The following is a 21,111-nucleotide window of genomic DNA, read 5'->3' on the forward strand; positions in this document are numbered from 1 at the left end:
AAAGTAAGAATCACTTTTTTCCTTCCGCTCTTCCCAAAGACAACAAACTATAGATCTATATATATATATATATATATATATATATATATATATATATATATATATATATATATATATATATATATATATATATATATATATATATATATATATCGTATTGTTTAAAACAGCAAAAGCCAACAGTAAACTTGGTAGACTAAAGAAAATACTTAGAAGTCGTGGACTCTTTTTGTGGAAAGTACTATACAAAACCTATATAAGACCCCAGTTAGAATTTGCTATCCAGGCTTTGTCACCACACAAGGAAAAAGACATTGCTATTCTAGAGCAAGTAATGCATAAAGCCACTAAAACAATCACAGAAATAAAGGGATATGAAGAATTTTGGCATATGAAGAAAGACTCTGTCGCCGTGGCTTAACTACACTTAAAGAAAGGAGAGTTCAAGATGATCTGATTCAACAGTTTAAACTTTTAAAAGGTATTGATCAAATCATTTTTGAGAATCCTCAAGTCTACACACCATCGATTTCCAAATACAATTTGTATAGACATTATCTTCGACTTGAACGTCAAATGGTAAAAAACTGCAAAGAAAGATTCAACTTATTCACTAAGCGCATCATCAATATACGAAATACGTTACCTTTAGACCATAAGTTTTTATCATTAGTGTTGAACCAAATTAACTCGTTCAAAGATAGTGTTTACAAATTGAAATTCAATGAAATATGATCGGACACACAAGCGTCTTTTCTTTTAGCATGGAAGTGCCTGGTATAGCACTTTCTCATCAAAATATACAAATGCAATACATGCATATATAATTGATTTCTGAAATACATAAACTCAAACTCATATTTATAATGAATAATTTAATTTATCAATAAAGAAAATCCAAACCTTCATCAATGGGGTAAACAGTCCATTTATTGAATATATCAACAACAGCTTGTTTGTTTTTATTAACTTCAACATTGTTTTGATTTGAATATTCTTGAAGCTCTGTTTCATTCAAAAAACGAGTTACGTTTTCACACCAACAGCTTTTTACCAAACTAGTAACTTGAAAAAAATTAAAAAAATACTAAACTAGTAACTTGAAAAAAATTAAAAAAATTAAAAAAAAAAAATTAAAATACACTCAAACCATCAAATTCATATACTATTCAATGCTCATACCATTTGAACACAATTCTGTATTGCATATCCTTGTTCTATTATATCCAAATGGATATGTGTTACAGTTGCTACCTAACAAGCAGCTTCGCACTTGTTGAACAACACCACTGCCGCATGGGACGCTGCAGTTACCAATATTTTGCCACTCACTCCAATAACCATCAACTGAAACAAATATTGTTATTATAATGAAATACTAATTATTTTAAAATACATATTTACAAAATATAACTTCATAAAAATTTTTTTTAACTCTAAAAAATTTAAAAAAATCTTGATGAATATAAAATTTCTATACATTAAAAAACTAATAAATTTTCTTACATTCACACTGTTGTCCGCTGTACATCTTGTCACAAACACATGTGTAGCCACCAATTTTATTTTGACAAGTAGAATGTTTAGGACAAGTTGCTTTACCGAGTGCACATTCATCAATGTCTAATAGAATTGGATGCAACATTTATAAGTATAAACAAAATTCTCTTTCTCTCTCTCTCTCTCTCTCTCTCTATATCTATATCTATATATATATATATATATATATATATATATATATATATATATATATATATATATATATATATATATATATATATATATATATTAGTGATGTGCCATCGGCTAATGCCGATTGTGGCTAATAATAGGTTTAATATATTTATTTAAGGGTATTATATTAATATTAAGGATTTAAATTACATATTTAACATGTTCCTATTCATCAGAAGTGATTCCACCTACTAGCCTATGCTATTGGTAACCAGCAACTGATGAATCGGCTAAACCATTGGCCGATTAATCGGCCGATGGCATCGGTTGATTAATCGGCATTGGCCAATGCTTCGGTATTGACTATGAAGCCAAACTAAACAGGTGCAAAGGTACACCTTATATGCGCAAGTTGCATACCTAATATTAAGATATTACCTTTATATACATACATTAAACTCTATAATTATCCTTAATCAGCCTTTGCTGATGGCACATCACTTATATATATACAGTACTGTGAATAAGTTTTAGACCACTTACATTTTTTCAAAAAATCCCAGAGAATTCTCTAATATTTAAGTTTGTAGTTCTAAATTATAAACTTATTAAAACACATGTATTTCACATAAAATATGGAACAATTACAAACTTTTTAATGTCAAACTTCATAAAAAATTCTTAATATTTACTATGTCCTCATTTTGCCTCAACCCCAGTCGATATTCGCCGGGTAATAGATTCATACAAATTAATTATAAAATCCTGGGGTATGTTGTGCCATTCTCTTTGAAGTACTTCAAAACATTCTTTAGCATTTCGGGGAGCATGTTCGACCTTCTTTCTGTCCAGGTAATCCCAAATATGCTCAATTATATTCAAAACTGGACTCTGGGGAGGCCAGGTCATCAATTCCAGTACTCCTTCCTCTGCCATTTTATTTAAATAATTTTTTGCCACTCGGCAAAAAAATTTTTTGCCGAGTGGCAAAAAATTATTTAAATAAAATGGCAGAGGAAGGATTTCTGCAATGTTTTGGGTCATTGTCCTGCTGCAGAATAAAATTATGACCTATTAGTCTCATTCCGGATAATACAGCATGGTGCCTTAGGATATCCACATAACGTTCCCCAGTGAGTCGCCCCACTATTTTGATCAAATCACCTACTCCAGATGAAGATAAACAGCCCTAAACTTGTAAAAAGCCTCCTCTGTGTTTAATAGTAGGGTTTAAACACTCGGGCTGATAGACTTCTTCAAACATATTGGAGTCCTTTTGTTCCAAAAATTTCTAATTTGGACTCATCGGTGTACAGAACCCGATTAAACATTTCCTGGGCCGAATCTTTATGTTGCTTTGCATATTAAAGTTGTTTTTCTTTATTGCCACACCGTAATAATGGCTTTCGAATTACAACACACCCTCTTAATCCCAATTTAAGTAGGTGCCGTCGAATAAAAGAAGAGCTGACATTTTTCCCAGTTGCTGTGTTAATGTCTTTTGCCAGCTCAGTTGATGCTTTTTTTGTATTTCTTAAAGATAGGGTTATCAAATATTTATTGTCATTTTTTGTTAGCTTAGGAGGTCTACCATTTTTCTTTCTATCTTCAAGGAAGCCAGTTTCTCTAAACTTTTTAATGATTTCTGTAACGGCATTCTTCGAATATCCTGTTTTGGATATAGTTGTTATGACACATCATTTTAATAAATAAACAAACAAATCCCTCATGTTTTCTCATCAATTTTTTGTTTATTTATTCAAAATAATATATTCTTTCAACTTTTCTTATATATTATTAAATCTAAGTACACTTTAAAAAAATTACATAGGAAAAAAATTGTAAATACGTCTAATTATACAAGTGGTCTAAAACTTATTCACAATACTGTATATATATATATACATATATATATATATATATATATATATATATATATATATATATATATATATATATATATATATATATATATATATATATATATATGTATATGTATATATATATATATATATTATATATATATATATATATATATATATATATATATATATATATATGTATATGTATATATATATATATATATATATATATATATTATATATATATATATATATATATACATATATATATATATATATAACATAACCCAAAACTTTTGTATTCATATGTGAAGCAGAAGAAAAAAAACAAGTAGAAATTAAATTCTTTAAAAAATAAAAGCAATTGTATGATCACAGATCCAAAAGACATTGCAAATACTCTAAATGACGATTTTCAAGATGTATTCACAAAAAACAATGTTACCGAAGTACCAAAATTTGATAAGCGTACAAACAATATATGCGGCACACCATTATTTGATTTCAATTTGGTTTACAATATATTAATGAAGTTAGATCCAAATAAATCTGTTGGTCCAGACGGAGTAAGTCCATTCGTATTAAAAAATTGTGTTGTTGTGTTAGCAACACCTTTAAGTTATATATTTACACTTTTAATGCAATCAGGTATTTGCCCAGATGATTGGAAATCTGCACACATAACACCTTTATATAACAAAAGGTAGCAAACTAATCACAACTGCGCAATTTCTTTGACATCAGTTGTTAGTAAAGCTATGGAAAAAATTGTCACAGACAGTATGGTTTAACACTTATACAAAATCACCTAATTTCAACTAATCAACATGGTTTTGTACACAACAAATCATGCACAACTAATTTGATTGAAACAATGGACTTTATTACCAATTCATTATCTAAAGGAAATGCAGTTGATGTAGTATTCATGGATTTTGCTAAAGCCTTTGATGCTGTTCACAAATTGTCGGCTTATGGGATTATCGGTCACACTTTAAAGTGGCTTGAATCTTTTTTAAAAAATTGTCGACAAAAAGTGGTATTGGCAGAATTTTCATCAGAATGGAAAGAGGTTCGGAGTGGTATACCGCAAGGATATGTGCTAGGTCCTATTTTATTTATAATATATATAAATGATATGCCAGAACTATTAAAAAGTGTAAATAAATTGTATGCGTACGATACTAAATTATTAGCAGAAATAAAAAATATTGACAATATAAATGTATTACAAAATGACACAAATAAAATAGCAAAATGGTCCCAAACATGGCTTCTTTACTCGAATGAGTCAAAATGCAAAGTAATGCATCTTGGCAAATCAAACAAACATCACAATTATACAATTTCATCAATAGCAAATGAAATAATAAGTATATGCAGTACAAATGATGTAAAGGATTTAGGTGTTACTTTATCTAGTAAGACGAAATATCATAGTCAAGTTATGTATGCATCAAATAAAGCAAATAAAATACATGGAATGATAAGCAGGACTTTCACCTATATGGATAGCAAACTTCTCAAAACATTGTTTACAGCGCTTGTGAGACCTCATTTGGAATTTGCAATATAAGCGTGGAACCCTCACCAAAAAAATGACATAACTTTAATTGAAAAAGTTCAGCACTGAGCAACTTGTTTGAATCCATCACTCAGAAAATTGGATTACAAAAAAAGATTAAAAATTTTTGGTATTCAATCTCTTGTAGACCGCAGAGTTCGAGGTGACCTAATACAGTGTTTTAAATAATAAATGGCTTCGATATTGTGAATTGGTGCAAAGTAAATTCGCTCTCTCATCCAGGAAATTTAAATCAAAGTCGAACGCGAGGTCATAACTTTAAGTTAGTTAGAGAGTTAATAAAAAACAATGAACAGCATCATCAGAGCGTCATCAGTTTTTTACAAATCGTGTGGTGAACACTTGGAATAAATTGCCTAATAACACAGTCAGTGCCACAAATGTAAATAGTTTCAAAGCAAGATTGGATAAATTTTTCGAATCTGAAAACCTTGAAGCTGATTAACGATGAAATTGGCTTTATTCCCATTTAATTAACTTATTGAAAAAATAATTTGTCAATTTTTATGAGGCTGCCAAAACCAGAATTGGTTACACAAGCTATATGTTGCGGTACAACAAATAATAATAATATAAGAGAGAGAAAAGAAAAAACCCATTAATTTAATGGGGTTAATTCTTGAGAAAAAAAAAAACTTGAACAAATTAAATTTTGTATAAAAATTTGTATGCAATAAATAAACATTGATTTACTTTCTCAGTTAAAATACTAGCGAGCGAAATATATATATAATGGGTTTTTCCTTTTTTATATATATATATATATATATATATATATATATATATATATATATATATATATATATATATATATATATACATATATATATATATATATATATATATATATATATATATATATATATATATATATATAAGGAAAAAACCCATTAATTCAATTCACCCAATTCAAGAAAAAATGTAAAAACTTAAAAACCAACTTTAAACAAGTATAAGATGTCTATATAACAGAATAAAAATTTGTATGCAATAAATGTTACTTTATTTAATATAGACTTTTCTCAATTAAAAAACCAACAAACCTTGACATTCATTATACTCTGTAATAGTAAAAAATTGTGGATCACAGAAACAATTATATGATCCAATGGTATTGGTACAATTTTCATTAGGAGCACAAGGATTTTGAAGACATTCATCAAGATCTACCAAAAAATTGTAAAAAATCTTTATTTTTTTAAAACAAAAAAAAAAAAAAAAAAAAAAATTCCAACATTAAACATTGTGAACTTATTGATGTAAAAATTTACCAATAATAAGATCACCATTTTTTAAAAATTAATAATTATGATTTTATTATTATTATTTGAAATGAATAATAAAAGTTAAAAACAAATTGTTTTATTTTTAATATAGCCTAAGCGTTTATTATTAAACGCTGGTTTTAATGCATTAAACATTCTTTAGTAAAATGCTATACAATATAATAAATAAATTACCGTTACATCCAGTGCCATTTACAGGTCCCTTTGCAGATAAATATTGAGTTCCTAACATATAACCATTTCCAGTATAGCCTCGTGGACATGTGCATGTAAAACAACCAATTTCATTAAAACATGTTGCATTTACAGAGATGCTATTGTAACATCCTTTAGTAATACATTCATTTTCATCTAATAATAAAAATATGAGGATAATATATGTTTTATCTAAATATTATGTAAATATTTATAATTACAGTATATTAAAAATGCCAAAAAAAAAATTATATAACATAACATAGTTTGACATATATCTCATATTTTATGCTAAAAGTAAATAACATATGTGAAAGTAAAAATATAAAATAAATATATAATTTATGGCAATAAGCAGAATAAATCTGTTTATTTAACGCAAACTTGTCAGCTTCAAAATAGGAAGCATTTAATTAAAACTATAAGAATTTATAAGATAAATATACAAATTTAGATAGATGTCAAGAAGGAAATCAGGATTATAAAGGTGAGTCTATTGATTATTTTGCTACTAAAAATGATAAAATCTTTTTCTGTATGCAGCCTAATATTGAACTCTGGTAAATCAGTAATGTAACATAGCAGGTTACAAATTTAAACTTTTTAAAATAATAAAATCATATCTATATGCTATTCTAATTCAAGTGCTCACTTTTTTATAATCTATAAAAAAACATTGCACTCTATATGCCAAGTAAATTAGTTCAAATTACTATGTTCAAGAAAAAGGATAGATGTGATTAAATGTACATATATCAACTGAAGAGTTACTGTAGAGAAAGTGCATCTACTGAAGTGTTAGCGTGTGAGAAAATGCATCCACTGAAGAGTTAGTGTCTAGAGAACGTGCAAGATGAGTAGGGTATATTGCAAAAAAAAAGAAAAAAAAAAAAAAACTCACATTTTATATAGATAATTTTGCCTATTTAAAGTCTATTAAATACATTATTCACTTATTTTTTTTACCTTGATAAAAGAATATATTGATTTATTCTCATAATTTAACCTTAAAGAAAGAATTTGTAACAACAATTTCTAAAAATAACTGAATTGTCTCTTTCCACTGTTATGGTCCTATTTTCCTAACAGAGGTAAATACAGTGGGCCACATTACCCTCCTAATGCCAATTTTGAGGTTAATACATTAAAAAAAAAACAGAACAAAAAACTGCCTCTATTTGATCGCGGAGTGTCATAATTTTACAATAAACTTGCTCAAGTAAAAAAAAAGTTTTGAATTTTAACAATTTTGAACTTTTAAATTATATACTGTTGATATTTTCAAATTATTTTGTCTACAAAAAAAGTGCCTTTTTGTAATAGTTTTTTATCAAAATTTGTCATAATACTCTTGTTTAAAATAAACTGCTTTAAAATAAGTGTTAGCATCAATAGTTAAAATAATTGAGGAGTTGCCAACCAATATTTTTTTTCACCATTTTATGAAATTTGTTTTGCAAATCGTTTAAAAATAATATAATATAAACAATTCATAAAACATCAACGTTCTTGATGTCAAATCTAACATATAAATTAAACATTTCAAACAACATTAATGTCGTTGATGTCAAATCTAACATATAAACTAAACATTTCAAACAACGTTTATGTCATTGATGTCAAGTCAAACATATAAACTAAACATTTCAAACAACATCAATGTCATTGATGTTAATGATTAATACTTTTAACAATTTTGAACTTTTAAATTATTTACTGTTGACATTTTCAAATTATTTTGTCTATAAAAAAAGTGTTTATGTCATTGATGTCAAGTCAAACATAAAGTGAAGAAATAAAAGTATAACAAGTTATAAATACATTAATAAAAGTTATTTATAACTTATTTATAACTTGTAAAGAAAAAAAAACACTATTTACATTCATAAGTTATAAAACAACAAAAATTATCAACATCATATTAATTATAAACAATTTAGCATACAAACAAAAAAAAATTAAACCTGGATAAAATTTTACCTAAGCAAGTATAACTAAAACCAGTTTCATTTGCAACATAGCCTGGATTGCAGTTGCAATTAAAACCTCCATCAAGATTAATGCAATTTCCATTATCCAGATCACAATCTGATTTTCCCAAATAGCATTCATCAACATCTATGAAAAAAGATTTTTATCTAAATTTAAATTGATATAACAAATATATGTAATATTTTAAAAACTCAAAAAGAATCTAATAAAAAAAGGTACATAAGACCACATCACACAAAGTATTTATTATGGGCAGTCTTATTTAATTGTATGAAATACCTAAAATGTTCATTCAAAATACTCTAGCTTACTGCGCTCTATCAGAAAAGGAATTTTTTTAATAGCACAAAACTTTTTTTTTTCATTTAAACACTTGTTTAACTTTTGGTCTTGGCAACATTTCTGTCACAGTCTAAAAAAGTACAAAATTACAAAAGTGTTCTCCAGAACTCTTTTCACTGCTCTCTAAAATATTGAGCAGGTGCTTTACTGGATCTTGTTTTCCTGCTTGTTGAAAAATAACTTTGTTTTCAATTTTTAAAAAACTTTGGAGATTACTCTGACCTTTTGAACCGATCAGTATTCTCACTATTATTTGAAGCAATCAGTATTTACACTATTATTTGAACCAATCAGTTTTCTCACTATTATTTGAACTAATCAGAATTTTCACTATCATCAGGTAGATCTTTATATCTTTGAACAAACTTTTAATATCTGGTGTTGAACGTCACTAATTTTTTGTTTAAACAAAAAAAAAATTAATGATGTTTTGTACTGAAACTCTTTTGAAAATAATAAAACGCACTTGAATTATCAAGTCTGTAGATTGCGGTGTATATTATGAAGACTGTTTGGCCTACTACAAAATGAAGAAGGAGTGCCTCAACTAAAACAAAAAAACTTAGTCTTTCGTGGTATGCATTATCCTTTTGTTTTAATCAACAAAATTTAGCCCAAACGTTTTTTTTTAACATTATAACTTTTATGTTACATAAATATTTGAAAGTATTTTTTTATGATTTTTTTTTAAACTTTTCTAAAATCTTTTTTATTTTGAATTTCTTTAGAAACACTTTATTATTTTAAGATTTCTTAAGTTTTAAATTAAGTCTTAAATTTCTTAATTGATTTAATTTTAAATAAAGCAATGAAAAATTATTAAAAACCTTTTTTTATCAACTTACAAATCAGAGCACGAAATAATTAAAAACTATATTAAAAGCCGTTATTTATTAAACATTAAAACTTTTTTTGCAACTTGTTGGAACAAGTGGCAAAAAAACTTTTTTCAGCGCATTACATAAATGTTGTTAGTTTTTTCAACGCATTACATGAATGAATAAATTGTCAATTTTTTATATGAAAATAAAATTAAGACCTCTTAATTTTATTTTCAACTAAAAAATATTTATTTTGTAAACACTCACTATCATTCACTGATTTAAACTATTTAAACAAAAAACATACACGTCAACGAAACAAACTCATCATTTAAGTATTATCTTTGCAACTAAAAAATTAAAACTTGTGTTTTTATATTTCAGACACTTTTTATGCTGCTCATTAAAATTTTGATCAATCAATCTTGATTCCAAAACTTGATTACAGTATACTTTATATACTGTAAATACATTGTACCAATTCAAATATTTCGTACTTTTTGTCAAAAAATGTACTACTGAGGCAGATTTAAACCCCGTCAAGTGCTGCAAGTGACGAGGTAAAAAAATAAAAATAGTACTATTATGACGTCTAACACCCGCCTAATACTAATTGCCGATCATTATATTTTTGTCATTTTTTGTTAGAAAATACAATTAGGAAAAAGTTGAAAAAACTGTTTTATAAAAATTGCTAATGTAAACTATACTTTGCAGGATATGAGGAAATTATTTTATAAAACTTGCTAATGTAAGTTATACTTTGCAGGATATGAGAAAATTGGATAAGGTATATGCTATTAAATGTTGCAATCTGATTCATTTAAAAATATAACTTTTTTTTAAATCGTAGTGTAAACTATACGTCGCATTTGCAGCAGTTATTTGATTGGTTGCAAATTTACTCCGTTCTATCAACAAAGTATTTCCTTAAATCATGTTATATAGGGTTTTTAAATTTGAATGTGTAAGCATGGCCTATAACTTAATTGAAGATGTTCTAAACCGACGATCCGTTAACTTAAATATGATTTAGGAAACCAACGATCGACAATCTTGTTAACTTAAATGTTTTAGGAAACTTTATTGGATAAATTTATTAATAACAGTAACAAAATAGTTACAATGAAGAATAATAAAGAATAATTGTGCCATCCTAATGATGACATCTACTATGGCATCGTTATGCTCTGAGGTAAGTCACTTTACTTTTTTTTCAAAAACAACTTATTATATTTTAATACAATAAGTTTATTTATGTTAATTGTTTAAGCAAATTGAATCTAGATATAAAAAACTGTTAGTCAGGGATATGATGGAGCCAGTTCTGTCTCTGGGTATATAAATGGTATTTCTGATCAAGTTTTAATTATAAGTTCAAAGACTCCGTATACACAATGTCATAGCCATCAACTGAACTTATGTGTTTGTGAATCTTGTTATGTTCAATTAGTCTCGGAGGTTTTTGATAAGGTTTGTGAACTTTCTTATTCTTTTAATTATTCAGAAAATAGACAAAGGTTTTTAGATGCTAGTATTTAAGAGCTTGAACCTCAAGCGCATAAAAAAAAAAAGGATGTTTGTAGAGCTAGATGGATTGAGCGTAAACAAGAAGCTGATTAAAGAAGATGGTTTAAACATTTTTCTTGAACATTATTTATAGTGATGTGCCATCGGCAAAGGCCAATTAAAGCTAATTATAGAGTTTAATGTATGTATATAAAGGTAATATCTTAATATTAGGTATGCAACTTGCACATATAAGGTGTACCTTTGCACCTGTTTAGTTTGGCTTAATAGTCAATACCGATGCATTGGCCAATGCCCATTAATCAACCGATGCCATCGGCCGATTAATCGGCCAATGGTTTAGCCGATTAATCGGTTGCTGGTTACCAATAGCATAGGCTAGTAGGTGGAATCACTTCTGATGAATAGGAGCATGTTAAATATGTAATTTAAATCCTTAATATTATTATAATACCCTTAAATAAAAATATTAAACCTATTATTAGCCACAATCGGCATTAGCCGATGGCACATCACTAATTATTTATCTATTTTCCATGCTTTATGTATCATGGCTTCCACTAAGAGTTCTGTTAACAGACTCACAAAAATTTTTCTACTTTTTTATATTCCATTAGCACTTTTCAACTCATCTTTACTTTACTTTACTAGTTATGACAACACGTGTCTTTGATTTTACTTTACCTGTTACTTGGTTACTACAATCAAAAACTATTGATGTCTTAGACAGTTTGCACCTTATTACAGCTCTTAAAAATAAATTTGTTTACATCAGAAATGATGTCGATAGTTTTCAAAATAGCTTCTACAAAGCATCATGTTTGCTTTCAAGTAAAGCTGACATTTTAGTTTTGAAACCAAGAACCTGTTCTATTCAAAAATATTGCTCTAATGTTCCATCAGAGTCTGTTTTACAATACTTCAAAAGAGCTGTTATTATCCTTCTACAGATCATGCATCTATATCTGTTATTATCCCTCTATAGATCATGCATCTATATCTGTTATTATCCTTCTACAGATCATGCATCTATATCTGTTATTATCCTTCTACAGATCATGCATCTATATCTGTTATTATCCTTCTACAGATCATGCATCTATATCTGTTATTATCCCTCTATAGATCATGCATCTATATCTACAAGATTTAAACCAGAAACTTTAGCTGCATATAAAGGGTTATTAATTATTCCATTTATTATGATTTATTTTCTTAAAATCTCATTGTGTTGGAGGCAGCAGTTTAAAATATTCTGTAATTTTTATATAGATGATTTCCCGGATATCAGTACATTAAATAGGGAACTAGTTCTTAGGGAAAATATTGGGAAAGATTTTCTGGAACAATTCCTGACAATAAATCCTTAACTCTTAAATCAATATCATTTCCTGAATTTGAAAATATTAAGATAGCTTTAAGGATACTAGAAACGCTTCCTGTTACTTTATGTGATTGTGAGAGGAGTTTTTCAGTTATGCGTCAGTTAAAAAAACTAAACTATACAAGAACAACAATGTACTGAACAACTACTTAAACTATACAAGAACTTCTAAAAGTTGATAAAAGTATCATTGGCTTAAACATATTTTCAGTATGTTATTCAAAAAAAGATAATGATATTCATAATTTTATTAAATGGCACAAAAACTTAAAAATATTATTAGGTAATTATTATTATATATTATTATTGAGAGAAAATTTATTTAAAATTATTTTTATTGCTTTTTTTCATTTTGTTTCAAAATTAGAAAATGATAGAAAGAAATTGTCAATGTCAGAAAGAGAAGTATTTGCCTGAACTATGACCACTAATCATATAGCTAATTCCAAACAAAAGTATAGGGTTACAAATAACCTGTCTTGTTAAGAAAAAATCTTAAAAAAAAAAAATCTTACAAAATCTTAAAAAATTTACTAAACAACCTTATCTCTCTTAAAGAAAACATGTCATCTTCAAAACCACTTGATATACATTACTTTAAACTCTTTTACATTTGACAAATTTAAAATACACCTCAACACCAATTGAATAAATATATTAAAAAAGAAGACTAGTTTTTACACCTTTTAAAATATTATAAACAGGAGACTTTGATTGTCTCTAAACCCTTATTAATTTTTTTTTTTATATCCTAAATGCACCTTGTTGTCAACTATTATCAAAATAACATAAAATATTTATTTTATATTTTAATCCAAATACTTATGTGCAAACTTTGACCCGTAGCATTCTTTCAATTTTGAAATTAAAAAAAAACACATGCACCTCTTCCATCATATATTTTTTATTTCTTTGAAAAGTATGTATTCATCAAAAGACCCCTTGCCCTCCAATTTAAAATCCTTTGTTGTCTATAAATTTGTATGTTCCAGCTGTAATGCTGGATACATTGGTGAAACCACCAGACACTACAAGGATTTCAGAATATTAAATATCAAATAAGGCCTTCCATATTTACAAACATCTCAATTCATCACAAAAATGCAAAAATTCAACAAATCTTGATTACTTTTCCATTATTGACAGAGCTTCCTCCAAGTATGAGCTCAAAATTAAGGAAGATATCCATATTGAAATGGAAAAACCTCTTCTTAATACACAATTAAAATCATACCCTATTACTATAACAATATAATTTCTTTATTATTTTACTTTTTATTTCCTATTTTGTTTATTATTAATTAAATTACACCTTTTTTATAATCTTTTGTAAAATTTCATAGTAATTATTTATTTATAAAATTTAACTATGGTAACTATAGTAAAAACTATGAAATTTTAATGTAGCCAAAAAAATTGTTTATATACAGAAATTGTAACTAAGTTTTTTATACCTGATGATGTCATTAAATATTGATGGAACATGTTGTTTAAAAGTTTTGAATATTTTTTATTTATTTGAAAATTATTACTAAATTAGTGCTACTTAGACCATTTGGAAATATATATATATATATATATATATATATATATATATATATATATATATATATATATATATATATATATATATATATATATATATATATATATATATATATATATGTATATATATATGTATATATATATATGTATATATATATATGTGTGTGTGTATATATATATATACATACATACATATATATATATGTATGTATATATATATATATATATATATATATATATATATATATATATATATATATATATATATATAAAAGAACTTTGACAGATTCTATATTTCTATATTTAAAATATAAAATGATTATACCAACACAAATGCAGCTTCCATTTTGGAATGTTTGCAAGTTATAACCAGAATCACTACAACCACAAAAGTAACTTCCAGGTGTGTCCATGCAAAAACAGCTGGGACCCAAACAAAGAATTTTAGAACATTCATTGATATCTTAAAAAGATGTTTTCAAACAGAATTGATATCTTAAAAAAATTGGATATCATAAAAAAATATTATCAAAAATTTATATCTTAAAAAAATATTATCAAATAGAATAAACCACACCAAACAGAATAAACCACGCTGAAACAGAATTAAAAAAAAAAAAAGAAAAAAAAAAAGAAATAAAAGTTAATAAATATTAATTCTTGAACTTTTAAAAATCAAACAAAGCATTTTATATCAATATTTTAATACTTGAACATTGATCTAAAACAGCTTCAACTCCTCCACTACTTGTACTATATCCACTCTTACAAGTACAATTAAATCCTCCACCAAAATTGTTACATATAGAATTAACAGAGCAGTTGTTCTGATTCATGCTACACTCATCCAGATCTATAAACAATCAAACATTTTGATTCTTTTTATTTCTGTAATTTTTCGAAATGATACAGCGAATAAATTAAAATAAAAACTACCAGAATTTTTAAAACTAACCTCGACAAGTATAAAAGTCTTCAGGTCGGGGAGCAAGATAACCATCAGGACAAACACATTGAAAACTACCAATAGTATTTATGCAAGTAGTAAAATTAAGAGTAACAGGTAATTGACGATCACATGGGTTGTTAAAAATAGTCACACCATTAGGAACACACTCATTAACATCTACAAAGTCAAAAGAAATTTATAGCCCATAGTTTTATGTGTTGTTTATAATATGTGTTATTTTCAAAGTTTGTTGCTTATAAAAAGGTTGATATTTACATTTGTTAACATCTTTAAAAAGAACTTTTAACTTTTAAATTATAAATCAAATAAAACTTTTTTTTGAAAATAATGTAAATGACATAAAAATATTACAAAAAAGGACACCTAACTATAACTATGCGTTTTAAATTTTTTACATTTTTAAAACTAAATTTCATTTTTTACAATGTCTATTCTTTTAACCTTTAATTATGTTAATATAAGCATAAAAACTTTTAAAATTTTAAAACAATTGTAAACAATTATTTGTTTTTGTTTTTAAGTTTTAACTCTTCAACTTTAAAAATTATTTAAAAAATTGAATTTGCAAATTATTTTTTTTAACCAAAAACTTTACCTTCACATGCTCCAGTTAGAGGATTGGTTTGATTTCCACCACCACATATACATATGTATGAACCAAAAGTATTAACACAAACAGTTTGAGTTGGGCATAGCGATGCTCTTTGTGCACACTCATTTACATCTATAATAAACATAAAGTTGGAAATTTGTAATACTCATGAAGATGCAAAGATAGAAATATCATTATTTATACACAAAAGTACTATTACCATAGCATCTCCTCCTATTGTCGCTTACTGCATAATCACCAACAAAACCATTTTTACAAATACATTCATATGAACCAGGAGTGTTGACACATTCAGAATTTTCAGCACAGATGGAAGGATTTTCACATTCATTTATGTCTATAATTTATGTATTTTAATATTCAAGATCACTACATATCACAGTGAACTAAAGGTTTTCAAAAAGTATAAAAAATCAAAAATAAGATATCCATTTATTTTTTTTCACTTTCAACTGTATACTCAACAAATGGAAAAATACTTTAAATATTTCAAAATGACTAGCCCTACAAAACCTTAAAAAATTTTGAGAGTTTTTTATACCATTTAAAAAAAAATTTTAAAAACATTTTAAAAAGCTCCAATAAAGAAAAATAATTCATTGTACAAGGAAAAAACGCTTCGTTGATTTTTATTTTTTAAATTCTTGAGTCTTAATTCTTATTCTTGAGTCTAAAAGTGTTGCAGAGTTTTTTGCATTTCTGAAAATATTAGCAGAAGACTGTGCATTTTCATTTAATTTAATTAAAATCAAGAATTAGTGGAATATTAAATTGTTGTTTTTTTTAATCAATAAAATATTACCTAGACAGCAAAACATTACCTTGACATTGCCTTGGAAACTGCAAGGTATCATAATTGATTGCACTAGTATTGCCATTTACCCATGTACCAGGAAGTGCATAGTAGCCAGCCTTGCACTGACATTCATAAGTGTCTGGTACTGAAGTTGAATTACAAATTGGATTTGGAATTGCATTTGCAATATCTGAACACACACCTGTTGGACATTCTAAAAAATTAAAAATAAATATTGAATATAAATACCAATACATTTATAATATAACATAAAAATTTCATGTAAAAACTATTGATAAAAATTTTTTATTTTTAAAGAACAATACAAGACAGTTAAAAGAAAAAAATATTATGTTACTACTTAATTTATTACTGCTCTGCTCTTTAACAATATTGAGCAGCTTTTTCGTAAACTCATTTCATTATACTAAATTTTAAATACTACACTCACATACAATTTTAAAATAAAGATAAAATTTATTAAACTATTATGCAAAAAATATTACCTATTGAATAAGTATCATAAATAAACCATATGCAAACTAAACAAACAATTGTTTTGTAGTACACCTATCAAATCAAAAATTGTAACATAACAGAGTAAATGAAAAAAAAATGCAGGATTTATTTATTTATAAATAGCTGGATTTATTTATTTATAAATAGCACACACACACACATACACACAGATATATATATATATATATATATATATATATATATATATATATATATATATATATATATATATATATATATATATATATATATATATATATATATATATATAAAATATATATATATATATATAAAATATATATATACGTATTTTATATATATATTATATATATATATAAAATACGGAAATATATATATTTAAAATTCGGAAATATATATAAAAAAAAAATACGGAAAATATATATATACAATATACGGAATATATACGGAAATATTCCGATATATACGAATATATACAGAATATATACAAAATATATACGGAATATATACGAAATATATACGCTATAATGTCGGAAATAACTTTATGCAACATACCGCATCGGCCAAGTGCATGGTTTACTGGCGGCAAATCGTGTCGATTTTGTGATGGCATTTACTAATGGCCCGGCGTATGCATGTCTGACGGCAGAGTATTTGTTTTACTGCCATAAGTTGAATATATCGGGCCGAACCAAACGCCAACAGTGAAACAGAATTTATAAACCGAAAGCACGGTAAATGGTATATCCCAACAATATTTTATTTTATTTACAGAAACTAAATGGCTAATAGTGGAAAGTCTTATTCTACAAATAGAAGAAGAATTCTTGAAAAGGTTTCTACACGCCTTACAAATATATTCGATAATTCGCAAAGTAATGATATTTTGAGTGAACGAAATTTAGCAAAATGTACAGCTGCTGCATGCTACATTTTAAATTTTTTAAATCTATTAAAGATTATATAAAATATTATTCTGTTTTAAAAAATTTAATCAAATTTGGATTCTCCATAAAATTTCGCAGCTTTTATTTATATCCCAAATTTTATAATACCATTTTTTTAAAAAAAGTCTGAAATTGACACACCCTAATATATATATATATATATATATATATATATATATATATATATATATATATATATATATATATATATATATATATATATATATATATATATATATATATATATATATATATATATATATATATATATATACACATATATATACACATTTTTGTTATCATTAAGGTTTATTCAAATCGAGTGTTTTAATTGAAGTTAAAAAACTTATTGGTTTACAAAAGAGTTTTATAGAAATAACTTAGTGAATAATGTGTTTTGGCTTTAACAGAAAATGCCCCCAAAAAATATATTTATATTTTTTTATATAAGAAATTTCCTTAACATTTTATACAAAAATCCTACAATAGGCCGGGTGAATAAAAAAAAACAATTGCTGTTACTCAGTAATTGATCAGCTTTACGTGAATAAAAATTTCAGCAATTTTGCATAATTTTGCTATTCGCGTAAAGCTGAGCAATTACTGAGTAAATTGCTTAATTTTATGTGAATAAAAATTTGTGTAAAACTGCTGAAATTTTTATTCACGTAAAACTGACCTATTACTGAGTAGAAGTAATTGCTTTTTTTTATTCACCCAGCCTATTATTTTTTAAAAGCATACAGCGTAAATTTGGACTTTCCATTTTATTATCAATAAGAAAAGTTGTATCGCGAAAAAAAAATATGTCGAAATCAAGATGGCGAAATCAAAATGACGAAAAAATTCGTTCCGCACGATTTTTTTCGTCTTGTGGAAAACAGTCTTTAGTTAAAGAAGACTTTAGTTAAAGAAGTTAAAGAAGACTAGAAAACAGACTTTTAGTTAAAGTAGACATTTTTCTTAATCATGCAGGAACCGTTTATATTTTGATATAAACGTATTTAATTAAATACATTTATCTCTAAGCATATAAGGTTCCCGCAAGATATCTTACCGTTTGAAAAAGGTATACCATTGTAATTTTAATGGTTTAAAAAAGTGAGGGGGTATTGCTTGAAAATATTTATGAGTCATCAAACTGCCAAAAAAAATTTTAACTAGCGTTCAAAAATCAGCCATTACAAGAAATGGAGAGGTCTTAAGATTGAATGTTTAGATTTTGTATAATTCAATAATACCATTCTTTAATGGAAAAAAAAAACTTTGATGGGGATGGGAAGAGGAAGGCATCTTTGCATTATTGAAATAAAGTCAAAATGATGCTAAATCTGATGTTAATTGAACATATATAATTATTTTTAAACATTATTTCTTTATTTACAGTTATTTAGTTTAGTTTATTAAGCATTTAGTTAATTATTTCTGAATTGCTCAGAACAGAGTAGTCTCTCTTAATGCTGACACCGGCCCGCCATTGTTTTTGTCCGTACAAAATTGTTTCGGATTAATATCAACTAGTCGACTCAAACTATGTTAAACAAACATTGAGTTAAAATGTTTACATATCTACAATTGTAAAAACTGAAAAAAAAAATTCAGATTTAGCAATATTTTGTTGAACAATGCAATGTTTCTCCCCAAGTTTTTTTTTTTTTTTTGCAATAAAAGATTGGTAATTTGAAGTTATTAAAATTCTTTATTTTGAATTTGTTAATATAATTAATTATGCTCTGTAGTTCAAACTAAAGCAAGTACTGTCACCATTAAAAATTTAGTTGAAGACACAACTGATTTCGATTTTCAACCATAAGAAATTTTCCTTTTTTAAGAAAAGGTTGAAGGAGCTACATCTACTGTTAACAACTTAACAGAAGCGCTATACATTAGCCCTTTTCAGAATTAAAAGATATCTAATCTCAGAAATGGACACAAAATTTTTAGAATATTTAAAAGAACTAATGTACAGCTTACAAAAAAGTTTACTGAAGCTGTTTCCCCATATCAGAGTGAAGATTTTATCGCAAATGTTTTTAATAAATTTTTGGAAACTTCAGACAATAAAACGATACCTTAAGATCTAAAAAAGTTAGTTGAAATTTGTGACGAATGCGACTCAATAGGTCAACTTATTGTTCTGTCAATATATTGAGATATAGAGACTCTACAGTTCATAAAGTAGACATATAAAGACTCTATATGTCTACAGTTCAACATTTTGTTTAGTTAGTGAGCTGTCCAAATTTTACAAATTTTAGTCTTTTACAAATCCAAAGGATTATTACAAAAAAAGCTATTACAAAACTATTTTCTAGTTCAACTGCAGTGTGACCTTAGTTCACTGTGCAATGTTTGATTTGAGTGATTTTACCGACAAAAAATTGCAACAGATTTTAGTAGCACCTAATGATACGATTTGTTATGAGTGTGAAAGTTTAAGCGAATCCTTAGTTGAACTAAAAAGATTAGCATAAGATAGTTCAGCTGACGTGGATACTTTTTATGATATTGAAATTGCAAAAAAAAGTATCATTGATTATAAAAAACATTTAATACGTGATTGTATACAGAAAAAATCCAAAGTTTATGTTTCTAAAATTTAAATAAAGTTTACGTTAAATTGTCAAATGAAAGTCCAATTTTTTAAACATTTTTCAAACTATCTTTGAAAAAATCTTATTGGGTTGTCAGTGATGGTTACATGGTGAGCTGTATGAAATATGTCAAGAATCATTTGAAGTAGTTAACTTTTCCTGATGATATAAAGTACAAAGACAGTGAAATCATTTGTGAAAGTCTAACATCATTTCCTTCAAAACAGCATAGAGACTATAAACTTGTAAAAATAAGAGGTACCAGAAATTCAAAATAGACTTCAAGCAACAATGCATTAAAATAAAAGACATAAATATAAACAAGCTTAAGTTTGGAATTTGCATAATGCTTGAAATAGTCATTTCTAAAGCATCAAAAAATCTTATCTTCGTCACTGGCTCAAACAATGACATATTAAGATAAAGAAAAACGTAATAACGTTTTGTTTTTTTAAATATACAAAATGCTAAACCTTT

General features: G+C 26.2%; 1 protein-coding gene across 1 annotated transcript in view; it reads right to left on the reverse strand.

Annotated features, from left to right (window-relative positions):
• Positions 1 to 21,111, reverse strand: part of LOC100207250 (latent-transforming growth factor beta-binding protein 2) — a 30,542-nt gene that overhangs the window by 4,161 nt on the left and 5,270 nt on the right. The window contains exons 2-14 of the mRNA XM_065818539.1: positions 17,102 to 17,165; positions 16,621 to 16,809; positions 15,999 to 16,136; positions 15,782 to 15,910; positions 15,172 to 15,342; positions 14,926 to 15,069; positions 14,542 to 14,679; positions 8,583 to 8,720; positions 6,582 to 6,758; positions 6,165 to 6,287; positions 1,507 to 1,623; positions 1,183 to 1,347; positions 904 to 1,065 (exon numbers count right to left, since the gene is read on the reverse strand). Of these exons, the coding sequence (XP_065674611.1) occupies positions 904 to 1,065; positions 1,183 to 1,347; positions 1,507 to 1,623; positions 6,165 to 6,287; positions 6,582 to 6,758; positions 8,583 to 8,720; positions 14,542 to 14,679; positions 14,926 to 15,069; positions 15,172 to 15,342; positions 15,782 to 15,910; positions 15,999 to 16,136; positions 16,621 to 16,809; positions 17,102 to 17,165 (1,855 nt within the window). The remainder of the gene's footprint in view (positions 1 to 903; positions 1,066 to 1,182; positions 1,348 to 1,506; positions 1,624 to 6,164; positions 6,288 to 6,581; positions 6,759 to 8,582; positions 8,721 to 14,541; positions 14,680 to 14,925; positions 15,070 to 15,171; positions 15,343 to 15,781; positions 15,911 to 15,998; positions 16,137 to 16,620; positions 16,810 to 17,101; positions 17,166 to 21,111) is intronic.

This window comes from Hydra vulgaris, chromosome 14 (genome assembly GCF_038396675.1).
Source record: "Hydra vulgaris chromosome 14, alternate assembly HydraT2T_AEP".
NCBI classification, from domain to species: Eukaryota; Metazoa; Cnidaria; class Hydrozoa; order Anthoathecata; family Hydridae; genus Hydra; species Hydra vulgaris.